Source organism: Nycticebus coucang, chromosome 22 (genome assembly GCF_027406575.1).
Source record: "Nycticebus coucang isolate mNycCou1 chromosome 22, mNycCou1.pri, whole genome shotgun sequence".
Taxonomy (NCBI): Eukaryota; Metazoa; Chordata; class Mammalia; order Primates; family Lorisidae; genus Nycticebus; species Nycticebus coucang.
Window position 1 is genome coordinate 39,612,557 of NC_069801.1, and position 15,535 is coordinate 39,628,091.

At 40.8% G+C, this 15,535-nt stretch overlaps 2 protein-coding genes across 8 annotated transcripts in view; one reads left to right on the forward strand and one right to left on the reverse strand.

The window, feature by feature from the left end:
• Nucleotides 1–15,535, forward strand: part of ST3GAL3 (ST3 beta-galactoside alpha-2,3-sialyltransferase 3) — a 274,394-nt gene that overhangs the window by 87,926 nt on the left and 170,933 nt on the right. For 5 of the 7 annotated variants that reach the window (XM_053575920.1, XM_053575919.1, XM_053575926.1 and 2 more), the window contains one exon: nt 4,254–4,301. The exons of the other annotated variants lie outside the window; for them this stretch is intronic. In XM_053575920.1, coding sequence (XP_053431895.1) covers nt 4,254–4,301 — 48 coding nt within the window. The remainder of the gene's footprint in view (nt 1–4,253; nt 4,302–15,535) is intronic. 7 annotated transcript variants of the gene reach the window in all.
• Nucleotides 13,198–13,869, reverse strand: LOC128574903 (protein Hikeshi-like). The gene has a single exon (XM_053575927.1). It carries the CDS (start codon nt 13,812–13,814, stop codon nt 13,230–13,232), a length of 585 nt encoding a protein of 194 aa, XP_053431902.1. The 5' UTR covers nt 13,815–13,869; the 3' UTR covers nt 13,198–13,229.

Consider the following 15,535-nt stretch of genomic DNA (forward strand, 5'->3'; position numbering starts at 1 on the left):
TGAATGGCCAGACTGTTTCTGAAGTCTGTGCCTTTACTGCTCAAAGCAAAAGTCATCAGAACTTACACAAAACATGAATATGTCACTAACTTCCTCACAAAATTTCTGCTCTCTCACTTGTATCTTCTGAGGATTAAAGACACAAGCTTTTAGGAGCATTACACTATCACTGGAAATAATATTTGCAAAGACTTTGACTCTTTGCACAGGCGCCGCCCCCTTTAACTTTTTTTCTCCTCAGGATAAAAGTAATACATTTGCTGTAAAAATTTTGCAAAAATACAAGGAATAAACATGTAATTCTACTATCCAGAAACAACCTGGACATTTGGTTTTTCTTTTTCTTTTTTTGATCTTTTTCTTTTTTTGGTCTTAGTTAAGTTTTAGTGTTTTTTGGTCTTTTAAGTTTAAGTGTTTTATTACTTCTAGCCTTTTTTCTTTATATTTTGATCAAAAAGTTTAAAAGATTATATCAGGACTTCTTGTGAGTATAAAGAAGGTAAATTGTGATTGGAAAAATACTTCTGAATGGCAATAAAAATTTGAGATGCTTTTTTTTTTTTATTGTTCCTTTGAGCAGTCCACCCTCAGCATTCCGTCCCCACCCAGTTTTCTTCAGGGGAATGTGATCTCTCCATTAGAAAGCGCCAAGAGTGCTTTTCTCCTCCCTTCTGGGCTGAGCAACTCTGTGTGAGTGCTTTTATCTTCCTAGGATGAGGCCAGGCTTGAACCCCTGAAGATTTGCAGTATAAGGACAGGTTAGGACTGACTTGAACTGAATCAGAGTCAATACTCAAAATGGATTTTTCTCCCCATCTTCTGAAATATCACTCAGATAACATCACCTTTGACAGAAAGCAAGGATATTTACTAGTTTCTTTCTTATAAATATACTGACCACTGTCTACATCAGGGGGTCCTCAAATTAAGGCCCGTGGGCCACATGAAGCGATGTGATTGTATTTGTTCCCGTTTTGTTTTTTTACTTCAAAACAAGATATGTGCAGTGTGCATAGGAATTTTTTTTTTTTTTTTTAACTATAGTCCGGCCCTCCAATGGTCTGAGGGACAGTGAACTGGCCCCCTGTTTAAAAAGTTTGAGGACCTCTGGTCTATATGTCAGTCACTGAGCTAGGTGTCAGAGCCTCAATGTAAATATGTGATCCTTGTCCTCAGAGAACATTCAGTTTAATGAGAGGAAAAGAAAAGTAAGCAAGGATTATAATGCAGTATAACCAATGCTGTAATAAACTACAATTAGGGCCTAAAGAAGGGAGTGAGCAGAACTGATCAGAGATGGCTTCAAGAAGAGGGGCTGATTAAGTCAGGTCTTAATGGAAAAATGGAGGTTTCTAATGCAAACAGACAGAGAGGACGGCACGTCCAACATCTGAAGAAATGAAGGCACATAACCTCTTTGGGAAATATAAGTGGTTTGTCGTATCTGGAACAAGAGGTATATTAAAGGTGGCAAATGAGGCCCAATGGTGAAGGCCTTGAACGTCAGAGCCTGAACTTTATCTTATAGGCCACAGGAAGCCTCTGAAGGGCTTTACTCAAGAGCAGAGACACAGTCTGATATATTTTTTGGAGAAACCAATGGAAAGGATGGATAGAAATGGAGTAAACTGTAGGCAGAGGTGTGGCTTGAGGGCTATCAGAACAGGCCCAGCAGAAGAGGATAGACAGGTGTCCAGACAAGCCTATCTGTAGAGACAGAAAGTAACTTAGTGGCTGCCTGGGGCTGAGAGGGGAGCAAGGAGTGATTTTGAATGGGCATGAGGGGACTTTCGGGGCGGGGGGATGGAAATGTTCTAAAATTGGATTGTGGTGATAATTCCAGAACTCTGTAAGTTTTCTAAGTATCATTGAATTATATACTTAAAATGAGTGAATTTTAGTATGTAAATTATACCTTAATAAAGCTCTTTTTAAAAGCAAGAGTAAGTGGGGAGACAGATGAGGTGAGAAATGTTAGACACAAAGTGAGTTTGTAAGAGTTAGATACTGATTGTATGAGAGAGGATGGTCATCTGTCTGTTCAACAAAGTGTCTTAATTGTGCTTCTACATTTTTGTTAAAAAGTGGCAACCCTACCTTTTCCTTGGTAGATTTCAAAGCACATGGATCTGCCCTTAACTAGCAGTATGGAATCTACCTCTCTGCTGCTCAGTTCTTACTAAACATGGTTGTGAGAAAAAATATTTGTGATCCATTCATTTTTCTATTCATTGTTATTCAACAAATAGTTGTTGAATGCCAGTGGGTGGTGATGTGGCTGTAGACCCTGGTCCTGTAAGTGTCCAGTGGACATTCCTTTGTAGTGTGTGAGCCTTCTGGGTCTTGGGTCTCTTGGATTATCTTGATGCCTCTTATAGTAGTTTCTATTGAACTATGCATTGGATTTATGCCAGCACTTGGCATTGGCTCATACAGAAACAGCCACAGAAGATTCACAACTACTTATTTATTTATTTTTTGAGACAGTCTCATTGTGTTGCCCTCGATAGAGTACCATGGCATTACAGCTCACAGCAACCTCAAACTTTTGGGCTTACGAGATTCTCTTGCCTCAGCCTCCCAAGTAGCTGGGACTACAGGCACCTGCCATGAAGCCCAGCTATTTTTTGTTGTTGTTGTCATTGTTGTTTAGCTGGCCCGGGCAGGGTTTGAACCCTACCCACTGAGTTACAGGTGCCGCCCCACAGCTACTTATTATGGAAATGTTGCAGAATGTACAATCTTCAACATCATGTAGTGTCCTCTTTGTAAGATTCATAAAAGAAAGTTCTCTCTGATGACTGTATAGTGTTTGCATTTGTGTTTTGGTCTTTTAGTTGCTGTGAAGACCAGACTCCATCTTGCTTCTGCTCTCCATTCTAGGCCTTCTTTCTGCCTAGAATGTCCCATTCCATTCCATCAGGTTTGACCCTCACTTACCCTTCAGCCGTGAGTTCCAGTGTCACTTCTTCAGGGCAGACTTCCCTCTCCAGCACCCGTTCTCCTTCTGCACTCAATCCAGTTCCTAATATACACTTTCACAGTACTCTCTGCTCTTTTCTAGTTAACTATGTTGTTCTTTAGTAACTTTTTTCTCTCCTAGATGGTAACAGGGAGATGCATAAGGACAGACACCATGCTCTGTCTGTTGCTGTTAACATCGGAATGAATGAAAGAATGAATGATGTGTTGTGGGTACTGAACCTTGTTGCTGTTCACCTCCTTTTTCCTTTGCCTGTTTGCAAACTCAGACTCTCCTTGATTTTACCTGCATTGTTTGTGTAGTTCCTCATGGGATGCATTTTGTGCACTAATGTTTCCTCCACTATCTAATATTTCTTTCTTTCTTATTTTTTTTTTTTTTTTTGGCCAGGGCTGGGTTTGAACCCACCACCCTCGGTATATGGGACCAGCGTCCTACTCCTTGAGCCACAGGCACAGCCCCTAATATTTCTTTCTTTGACATTTCCTCCACTGTCTAATATTTCTTTCTTTGACTTCTTCATTTTTTATTCTAGCTTATACTGTAAATTTCTTTTTTTTTGAGACAGAGTCTCACTACGTTGCCCTGGATAGAGTGGGGTAACGTCACAGCTCACAGCAACCTTAAACTCTTGGGCTTAAGCAGTTCTCTTGCCTCAGCCTCCCAAGTAGCTGGGACTATTGGTGCCCTCCACAATGCCCGGCTATTTTTTTGTTGCAGTTGTCATTGTTGTTTAGCTGGCCCAGGCCAGGTTTGAACCTGGCACCCTTGGTGTATGTGGCTGGTGCTGTAACCACTGTGCCATATACTGTGAATGTCTATAGGCCACTTTACATTTTTTGGGGGGGGAGAAATAATAAACAATTGGGTATATAAGTAGAAGGAAGAGGTCAAAGGGGAAATGTCAGTGCCTTTAACCAGCTATAGGAGGGAAGTTTAATTTTGTTTTGTTTTAATTTTATTTTCCCTAGGAGAAGGAAAATGGAGTAAATTTGTTACCCTAATATAGCAGGAGGTGCCTCTGAAGAATTTGGAGCCTGCCTCTGCCCTGAGATGTTTCTTCCAGTGGCAGGAGATAAGGGTGCTAGGCTTGGCAGGGCCTCCTGGCCCAGTAGATGGGTGGGCATGGATCTACGGAGGCTGGCTGTGCGCTGATTTCCTTCCAGTGGACTATCCTTTGGGGTAGGGTTTGGGAAGAGCTGGTAGGAGCTTGTTTTTATTTTTCACTACGAGAAGGAAAAGGAAATGAACTTGTCCTCTTGTGTTACAGATTCAGTGGTTCTTCCCTTTGACTCCGCTGGACAAGCACTAGGTTCAGGTACCAATTCTTTTCCTTCTGTCATCTTTTTAGCACTTAATACTGGCCATATTTTTAGTGGAGCCTAATGGGGAGGGGGAATTTGGAGCGAGGGAAATAGAATATCTCAGAGTTGTGGGGAAGTCTTAAAAAGCCTATGTAGGGCTCATGGTCTAAGAAGCAGAAGAGGGATATGGCCCATTCCAGCTCCTTTAACACGTGCTCTGAGGGGGAGTTGCTGTAGGTGCTCCTCCTGCATGCAGAGTTGACCAGGTTCATATAAAAGGGCTGCTCTTTTCTGTGTACATGTCCTGTCTCAAAGTCTGAGCAGAGGGCACTGAGAGACCCCCAGCTCTGTGAACATTGGAGCAGATAACCACCAGGGTTCTCCAGAAGAATGCCAGGCAGGTGGGAGCATCCCAGTTCCCTGGGAACATTCACTTCATTACACGTTTACATGCATGCCCTATATACTCTAGTACAGAGCCCTTCCAGGAGAGGAGCATTATGCTTTATCGTGCACTCGTGCACTCGTGCCAAAACACCTGTAGGCAGACACGCTCCCTCTCTTCCCTGTGTTCACAGTGCAGGACACACAAATTGGCACATCTGCCCCTTTGACTTAGATCCACCCAGGCCCAGTGGATTTCAATTCTCCACATCTGGGCAGTTCATCTGCTGCAGAACACTGTCCTTGTTGGCAGTTAGTGGGAAGAGAGGCTGCTTTGATTCTTCGACTTGCTGTCATCTCAGAGCTCCAGAATGACTATACTTTGGGAGAAAAGCATCTCTATGCATCAATCCTGTGTTTTTAGATGAAGTCAGGTGGGTCTCATATCATGAGGTACAGCCTATGAATACCAGGGAGAGACTTTGCTGGCCTGTTGAAAGCAGGCGATTCACTTTGCTGGCTTTAAATACAATAGAATGATATTTCACAAAGTCTAGGCAGCTGTTGCAGAATGGGCAAGGGAAAGATGTTCAGGAAATGTGATCACAGCTATCACTGTTTGCTTAGTGCAACAGGGTCCCAACACTTTGTTGAATGCTCTATACAGCTCTCAGTCAACCTTTACAATAGCTTTGACATCTTAAATTATAGATAAAGAAACTAATGCTCAAAGATGTGAATTACTCTGTCCAGGGACATTCATCTCTGTCCAAATCTAGAGACCATACTATTTCCCTTAACATTTTTCTATCTCATACCTTGTATGCTAGAGGTGTCCCCCAACCAAAGTGCCGAGGCAAGAGAAATCACTTTAAGATACAGTGGACAGATAGAATTCTTTTTTTTTTGGAGACAGAGCCTCAAGCTGTCACCCTGGGTAGAGTGCTGTGGCATCACAGCTCATAGCAACCTCCAACTCCTGGGCTCAAGTGATTCTCCTGCCTCCGCCTCCCAAGTAGCTGGGACTACAGGCACCCACCACAATGCCTGGATATTTTTTGGTTGCAGCTGTCATTGTTGTTTGGTGGCCCAGGCTGAATTCGAACCCGCCAGCTCAGGTGTATGTGGCTGGCGCCTTAGCTGCTTGAGCCACAGGCGCCGAGCCTAGAATTCTTGAATAGACCCAAAAGTTGTTATCTATTCATATAGGAAAAGATTCATCAGTTTTATTACATTAAAGTTAAGATTTTCTATTAATCAGAAGATTCTATTAAGAGAGAGAAAAGACAATCCAGGGTGAAAAAAGATACTGACAGCACAAATAACCAACAAGGAGTTTGTTTCCGAACAAAACTACAAAACTCAGTAGAAATAAAGAAACAATCCACTAAAGAAGCAAGCAAAAACTTGAACAAGGCATTTCACGAAAAAGGAAATTCAAATGGAAGGTAAACCTATGAAAAGGTATTTGATTGCATTAGTACTCAGGGAAATTCAAATTAGAATCCTAGTGAGATATCACTACACATTTACCAAAGAGCAAAATTGGGAAAGCTTGACAATTCCAGTCTGGATAAGAATGTGCCAGTCTGGATAAGATGTGGTATGGTGGAAACTCTGAGTTTTCATTGGTTGGAGGGTAAATTAGTACAAACGATTTTGGAAACAACTGTGGTAGTCTCTTAGCTAAATTTGCATATACACACACAACTCATGACCTGGCAATTCCTTCTGTAGGTATAATCCCTACAGAAATAGATGTTTATATATACCAGAGGACCTGTGCAAAACACGTGTATAAGAATATGAACAACAGCATTGTTCATAATTTTCAGAAACCAAAAACAATCCAGATGCCTAACGGCAATGGAATAAATATGCAAACTGTGTTATGGTCTGTGGGGAACAGTAAAAAGGAGCAAACTACAGATAGATGCAACAACATCAATGAAACTTAAAGACTTATTGTAGGGTGAAAGAAATTGATCAGAGTATATACTTCGTTTTTCCTTTTATATAACATTAAAAAATAAATGAAATTAATCCATATTTGTATAGATGCATAATTCATTATTAAAATAATAAAGAAAAACAAGGAATTGAATTCTATAATAGCTAAGATGGTGGTGTTCAAGAGAATATATTGGGGCGGCGCCTGTGGCTCAGTCGGTAAGGCGCCGGCCCCATATACTGACGGTGGCAGGTTCAAACCCGGCCCCGGCTAAACTGTAACCAAAAAACAGCTGGGCGTTGTGGCGGGTGCCTGTAGTCCCAGCTTCTTGAGGCAAGAGAATCGCTTAAGCCCAGGAGCTGGAGGTTGCTGTGAGCTGTCTGATGCCATGGCACTCTACCAAGGGCCATAAAGTGAAACTCTGTCTCTACGAAAAAAAAAAAGAGAGAATATATTGAGGGATGGGCACATGGGAGCTTCTAGAATGTTGATATGTTATATTTAGTGACCTGAGTACAGTTACATGGGTGTCCATTTTACAGTATCTTGTTAGCTGTGCATTTAAATTTTATTACTTTTCTATGTATTTTAATTTTTTTATACAAAGGGCATAATCTGTGTTGTTGGGCATGGACACACTGTTCCTAACAACAGAAGGGTTAGGAAGTAGCACTCTAGGCTGGGCTTGCCTGGATATTGAGGAAGGAGGAGGAGGGGTAGCTAGTATCTGTAGAACATATATTGTGTCAAATAGAGTTTTAACCACTTTTGTGCTTAACTCACTTAAGTCTCACAGCAACCTTTTGAAATAGATACTGTTATTGTCCCATTTTTCAGCTAAAGAAACTGATGGACAGAGAATTGAAGTAATTTAACCATCAAATAACAAGGACATGGCAGAGCCAGGACTTAGAACTTAAGTAGTCTGGCTCCAGAGTCCATATTCTTGTGATTTTTCAAGGGGACTTTGGTCTTTGGCTTTCATCTATCTTGGAGTTATCAAAAGACCTTGGACTTAATCTGCAAATAACTGTGGACCATGGGATAAAGCTCTCATGTTTGTACATGGTTCCCAGGAAAGTTGGCAAAGAATGAGGATTCAGATATTTTTCTGCCTAATTCTTTCTTATTGGAAGATAGATCAAATCAATTTAAAGTCAGCTTTAAATGAGGACAGATTCTTAGCTTTCCTGTCGACACCTGCTAAGCTCCACACCTAGTCCTCCCTTATTCATGTGCTCATGGAATATTGGCAGGAGGCCAGTAGTTTTGCTCTCTCATGCTTTGCGTCAGTCCTGAAGGGAATGGTGTTGGGGAGTAGCTGGGCAGAGGTCTTCACAGTGGCTACATTACTGTTCTATTTGGGCAGAATTTACACAGCATGGGGCATGCCACATTGCCAAAAAGTTTTAGAACCTTAGCAAAATAACTTCAGAATTAATCCATAGTTTAGTTTCTTTCTATTAGCATGGGTAATTAAAGGTAGGAAAAATGTTCCATTTCCAGGGAAGATAGAGTGAGCACACTCATTTTATCTCTGTCACTGAATGCAGCTAATGGCCTGGCAGAATGCATTTAGCAACTATTTGAGGACTGTAAAACATAAATAGTAGCAGATAGATTGGGGAAGAATACCAGAATGCAGTGTATTACCAAACTGGTGTCACTTTCCTATTTTTCCTTCTGTGTCTCATGTCTTAGACTCAGGCAACCCAAAACCCAGAAGTGAACACCAGGGCACAAACAGAGCTCTAAGAAGTACTTCTAGTGATAGCTCTATTTGAGAAATTGGTGGCTAAGGGGGCTATCTCAAGGGTTGTTTTTTCTTTTCTGCGTTCTCTCTTGCCCCAGCCCTTGGGAAATCCCATGGTGGTGGTGGTAGTAGGGATGGGGCAGTAATAGGGTCTTCAAGCACCTAAAACAGAGAGGTTTAAAGGAAGTATAGTCTCATGAGGGTAGATTGCAATTTTGTTGCTTCTTTTCTTTCTACCTCCCTGCTGCTTGATCCCAGATTTGGGCACAGATTTGATCCCAAATTCATGGCAGAATATGGTAACTCATGCCTCAGCTTTATGGCCAGACTACCAAGAAGGGAAGACCCAAGGAACCACCTTGTAAAGTTATTTATGAACTCTAGGTTAACTTGAGCAGTACATGCATGGATCGGATTCTAAACAACATACCAAAGGCCTTCGGACCACTGACACTGCCTGAGTCCCGGCCTGGGCACTGGGTGGTGCGCACAGAGGACCCATCTGAACAGTATTGAAAGTGGGACTGACATTGAAACTACAATCACAGAGGGGCTAGGCAGAACTTGCTGCCTGAACCTAGCCTGGTCAATTGTGCTGAAACAAAGTTATCAACATTCTCCACTGGATTCAAACAAGACCTAAAGCAGCGGTTCTCAACAATCAGGAAAATTGTACTCTTGTGGGAAATCAGCAGATGCCAATGCTGAGAGATGATGCAGATGTTGGCATAATCTAACAAAAATTTTGAAGTAACTATTATAAAAATGCTTCCCGAAGTAAAGGCAAAGACTATTAAAACAAATGGAAAGGTAGGATTCAGCGCCCATAGCATATTACAGCACCAGCCATATACACCGAGGCTGGCGGGTTCAAGCCCGGCCCTGGCCAGCTAAACAGCAATGAGAAAATAGCCAGACGTTGTGGTGGGCGCCTGTGGTTCCAGCTGCTTAGGAGGCTGAGGCAGGAGAATCGCTTAAGCCCAGGAGTTTGAAGTTGCTGTGAGCTGTGGTGCCACAACACTCTACCCAGGGTGACATAGTGAGACTCTGTTTCACAAAAATAAAAACAAATGGAAAGCTAGAAAGTCTTAGTAAAATAAAAAAAGAAGAAGAAGAAATAAATGGAGATATAAGAAAAAATTCAATAATTGAAGTTTTAAAAATCTACTAAATGAGTTTAATAACAAAATGGAAATGACAAAGGAAAGAGTCAGTATACATGAAAATAAAGCAATATAAACTGTCAAATGTAAACAATAGAAGAAAAAATTAAAAGTTGAACAGAGCCTTAGTGACTTGTGGGACAATACCAGAACAGAGGTCCAAAAGAAAAGAAAGACTACAGTCTAGACAAAATATTTCAAGGAAAAATGGCTAAGACTTCCCAAATTTGGTGATCAAGTGTGGTTTATCCTGGTAATGGAAGGCTGGTTCAACATTTTTTAAAAAGTCAATGTATTATTTATTAATTGGCTAGAAGGAAAAAATCCTACGTTGTCATATTAACTGATAAAAAAAGCTTCTGACAAAATTCAACATCTATTTATGATTAAAAATCTCAGAAAACTTAGAAAGGAACTTCTTCAACCTGATACGGGGCATCTACAAAAGATCTATAGCAGGGCAGTGCCTGTGGCTCAACAGAGTATGGCATGGGCCCCATATGCCAGAGGTGGCCGGCCAGCCCCGGCTGAAAACTGCAAAAAAAAAAAATTTATAGCAAGCTTCATACTTGATGGTAAGAGCCTGCTCTACCCCTAACATTAGGAGCGACTCCTGGAAAGCCTATGCAGTATAGTAAAACAAGAAAAAGAAGTATAACAGAGGATACAGATTGGAAAGGAAGAAATAAAACTAACTTTCTTCATAGATGACAGGATTGTCTACAAAGAAAATCCCAAGGAGACTCAGTGCCTGTAGCTCAAGCCGCTAAGGCACTAGCCACATACACCAGCCTGGGCCTGCTAAACAATAATGACAATTACAACCAAAAAATAGACGGGCATTTTGATGGGTGCCTGTAGTCCCTGCTACTTGGGAGGCTTAAGCTCAGGAGTTGGAGGTTGCTATGAGCTGTAATGCCATGGTATCTACAGAGGGCCACAGCTTGAGGCTCTGTCTCAAAAAAAAAAAAAAAAAAAAAAAAAGAAAGAAAATCCCAAGAAATCTACAAAAACTCTTAGAACTAATAACCAAGTTTAGCATCCTGTTTAATAGGATAGGATAGAAGCTCAAAACACAAAAGTTAATATTAGCAATGAACAACTGAACACCCAAATTTAAAAAAAACCCACATTTACATTAGTTCCCTCAAACCAAAATATTTACGTACAAATCTAACCAAACAATTTTAGGATCTGTATGCTGAAACTAGCTTCTCTCCCCCTTTTTTCTTCCCTGTCTACCTAGCTATTCAAGCTACAAATCTAGAATCACCTTGATTGTTCCACTTCTTTTACCCTCTCCCCTTTTTTTATCTTCACAATGTGTCCTCATCCAGCCATTTCTTTCTAGATGGCACCACTGCCCAAGGTATCATCTTCTCTCTTTAGACTAGAAAATATCTCCAGACTAGTCTATCTTTGCTCACTTGTTGCCCCCAGAGCTCCCTTCTCTGCATTGTATTCAGAGTCAATATTTTAGAAACATAAATCAGATCCTGTCTTGTAACCACTGAAGTCTGTCCATTGACCTATGAGGCCTCTATTTACTGGCTCCCACTTACCTCTCCAATTTCACCTTAGTTCCTTTGTCCCTCAGTCAGTGCCCTCAAGCCAAATCAGCATTCCTGTGATACCTAGAATATACTAGATGGCTTCCTCCCTCAGGTCCTTGGTACTTGCTTCTTCCTCTACTTAGACAGCTCTTACCTCCTGCTTGGTGCATGACTGTCTTCAGACCTCTGTTCCAAGGTCACCTCTGCAGAAAATTCTCCCCAGACCACTTTGTCTAAAGCAGTGGTTCTCAACCTTCCTAATGCCGCGGCCCTTTAATACAGTTCCTGTTTTCATTCCTTCTTAGCACTCATCCTTCTTTCAAACTCTTGTCTTATTTACTTGCATACTGTTAGTTTCCCCTATTGGAATTAGGCTTTATTCAGTCAAGTACTTGTTTTGTTCAGCCAAAGATCTGTTTTGTTCATCACTATATTACTAGTACTTAGAACAGTGCCTGGCACATGGTAGATGCTCCATAGATATTTCTTACATGAAGAGTAGACAAGTAGGAACAATAGTGTTCATCACCTAATGTATACTTCAGCGTTAAATAAATAATAGCATATCCATACAACGGAATGTGTACAGTCATTAAAAATGATGTAGCTTCATTTTTACTGACACAGAAGATGTTGAGAATATTGTTGGGGACAAACAGGATATACATGGTGGGTGTTCCAAAGGTCAGGGAAACTGGAAAATTGTATTTAAAACATAACCTTTATTTATAAAATATTCATTACAAAATTTTACAAAATATTCTCCATATCTTGACCACCTCTTTATAAAATTTTGTAATGAATATTTTGTAAATAAAAGTATACTTAGCTACAGTTCCCATTTTCCTTATGTATGGCAACTTTCGGGACACCCTTTATATTGAGGCCAAATGTAAATAAACATAGATATGTACATTCTCATTCCCATACAGTATTTATGGAAAGAGAAATTTCTGGGAAAATGTGAGTGACCTTAGGTAATAGGGTTTTCAAATGGTTCTTACTTCATTCTTTACAAGTGTTTTGCACTTGGATTTTTTTTTTTTTTTTTTTTTTTTTGAGACAGAGTCTCAAGCTGTTACCCTGGGTAGAGTACTGTGGAGTTACAGCTCACAGCCACCTCAAACTCTTGGGCTCAAGAGATTCTCTTGCCTCTGCCTCCTGAGTAGCTGGGACTACAGGCGCCTGCCACAACACCTGGCTATTTTTTTGTTGCAGTTGTCATTGTTGCTTTAGCTGGCCCAGGCTGAATTTGAACCCGCCTGCTTTGGTGTATGCGGCTAGCGCCCTGCTGACTAAGCTACTGGTGCTTGCCTGCACTTGGATTTTTATTTTAAGCATATGTTATTCTCGTAACTGAGAAAAAAAAGTTATTTATTTTTTTAGAGGGGGACTCACTTTGTCTTATTTTGTTTAATAATTGCTTGGTTATTTATTCCTAGTCCTGCCTTTTTATCCAAGTGTTAGTCTTACATTGATAAATGTCTATATGGACATTAATTTGGATAGTTCTTAAGATCAACATGTGCAAAACCAAAATGTCTCATTTCTTTAAATATTCAGCAACACTGACACCCAAACTCATTTCTCTTGATTTCATGTTTCTGTTTTTAGTACTATATCTCTGTCATTTACACAGGTTAAATATCTTCTGGCAATTGGACATTATTTATGATTGCATAGTTAAACAATATTTTCAGGAAAGTTCAAATATTACAGGTAAGGCCAGTTATCATTGACTCCCCTCATCCTAGTCTTATTTCCAAAGAAAACAATTGCATATAATTATAATCCATTAAAAATACATGTGTGTGTGCACAAAAAATAGGTTTTTTTTAGGGTGTATGTATGTAACAGTTTATCTTGGACATCTTTATTTCAGTGTTAGTATAAATAAATCCATCTTATTGTTTTAAATGTCAATAGTATTTCATCTTCATCAAACCATTATTTATTTATTTTTTCATTTTTTGATGTTTTAATTTTTTATAAGATGTTAATTAATCCTCACAGTCACTAAGCAATTTTTAAACATAGGTTTCATGATCCTTTTGACTTTATGCGTTAAATGGAGTTATTCATCTTCAAAACATGACCAATTTCAGAATCCATTAAAAATTTTACTTGAATTATGTTTTCTAAAAGAGAGGTTTCTGTGCTAGTCGTCTTTGAAAGTTTTCATACCATTTTAGAACCACATTTGCTGGAATGAACATTTCAGAGGGACTTGGTGTCATCTGGGCCTGAGACACAGCAGATGATGAAGCAAAATTGTAGAAGATGTCCAACATCTTTTGTGTGAACTGAGTGAATGAATCAACTGAACACACAGCAGCATTGCCTACAGGAGTCTGCTGAGCCAGACTGTCTAATAATTCCACTGAAATTCCAATCTGAGCAATAGATGGAGTTCGGACGATATTCATGGCTCCAAAAGGATGTTGGCTTCCTTCTCCAGATTTAAGACCTGAAATTTTGAGGATGGCACTTGGTTTCCCATTGGTGACAAATCCTAGGAGTTGCCATACTGGCATTCCATTTGAATCAGGATAGGAAAAGTAGACAGATCCTCCCATTCCCTCAGGAAATGGGATTGTTCCCAGCATAAAAATCACAACATGGTTGATATTTTCATAATCAGGCAAGTCAAAAACAAATTTATCCTCTGCCACTTGCTGTGCAGCTGTTTCCACCAGCCTCTCCGCCACCAAACAGCCAAACATGGCGGCGGCGGCAGCGGCACTGTCCAGCCGACAGGGACCCGAAGCCTGCGACAATGAGTCCCAAGCCATTTTTAAAACGTTTCCCGCAAATCCTTTTTACCTCAGCAGGGTCATTTTATGTATCATTTGAAACTTCCATTCTAAAGATGAGAAAACTTATTTAACCTGTCCAAACAAGGTTATCCAGCTGTCTGTGTAAAGTCAAGTTATAAAACCAGATCTGCTGACTCTCACTTGTACCAGAGCTCCTTTATCTGCATTCACATTTTTACTTGCCTGAGACTATATAGACCCCTTGAGAGAACCCTGATCAAAGCAGCTGCTCAATCTGCCCCTGTCTTCATAGCAATAACCTAACACCAAAATCCAAATAAAAGAATTGGATCATAATATTCTTAATTAACTTTCCTAACGCCTGAAAAAAAAATTACCTGGTGAGTGTCTCCATCCATTTGTTCTGCTGTAACAAAATCACCTGGCTGGGTAATTTTTAAATAACAGAAATTTATTGCTTACAGTTCTGGAGGTCTGGAAAGGGTCCATTCATCATAGATGGCACCTGCCGTGTGTGTCCTCACAGGACAGAGGGGGCAAATAGGCTTCCCCAAGCTTCTTTTATAGAAGCATTAATCCCGTTCATGAAAGTGGAACTACATGACCTAATCACCTCCCAAAGTCCCCATCTCTTAATGCTGTCATATTGGTTATTAGGTTCCAACATAGGAATTGGTGGGGAGGACACCAACATTGAGACCACAGTGGCAAATATCTATGCCTTATCTACCTTACTAGGCAGTAAGCTTCATGAAGTTTAAGATAAAATTTGCAGAGCAAACCACTTTTTTCTATTTCCTATACCAGTTACTCTTTTGACATGCTGTCCCTAATAATCATCCTGATGCAAGATGTCCTGGCACGGCCTGGACACATACCACAAATAGAATTGAATTCACTGCAGTGCTTGGCCCTAGATATCTGCTGTTTTCCCAAGATGGGGGAGTGTGTGTGTGTGTGTGTGTGCGCGCGCGTGTGTGTGTAAATGAATGCAGTGACTCTGCAGCTGCAGTGGGAGGGGGCTTCTACCTATGGTGAGAGGCTTCTAGGGCTCCTTCCATAGCCTGTGATTCTCTTACTCAGGGGAAAAGACATTTTGCTCTCCATCGGCTTGGCAGCCCCACATTGGAGAAGAGCTGTGCTGGGCTCAGACAGACACTCAGAAAGGGCTCCATGTTACCCAGAGCTTCTTATAGGGCTCTAGCCTCCCCCCACCACATACACCAATTTGGAGTTGGATTTTAGTTTGTGAACTTTTTTTTTTTTTTTTTTAGAGACAGAGTTTCACTTTATGGCCCTTGGTAGAGTGCCATGGCATCATACAGCTCACAGCAACCTCCAACTCCTGGGCTTAAGTGATTCTCTTGCCTCAGCCTCCCGAGCAGCTGGGACTACAGGCACCTGCCACAACGCCCGGCTATGTTTTTGGTTGCAGTTCAGCCGGGGCCAGGTTTGAACCCACCACCCTCGGTATATGGGGCCGGCGCCTTACTGACTGAGCCACAGGCGCCGCCCTAGTTTGTGAACTTTTAAGTTATTTTACTGGTTCAGTTAATTTAGTCTAGGTCAGTGGGTTTTTCTGTGTTTAGTTTATAAAACTGCTTTTCCTATTTTAGTTTGTCATTGATTAATTGATCCCATGTTGCAGTTTATTTCCCTGACTTGAG

Excerpts from the sequence above, each read along its gene's own strand:
- LOC128574903 (XM_053575927.1), bottom strand. The coding sequence starts at position 13,814 with ATGTTTGGCTGTTTGGTGGCGGAGAGGCTGGTGGAAACAGCTGCACAG.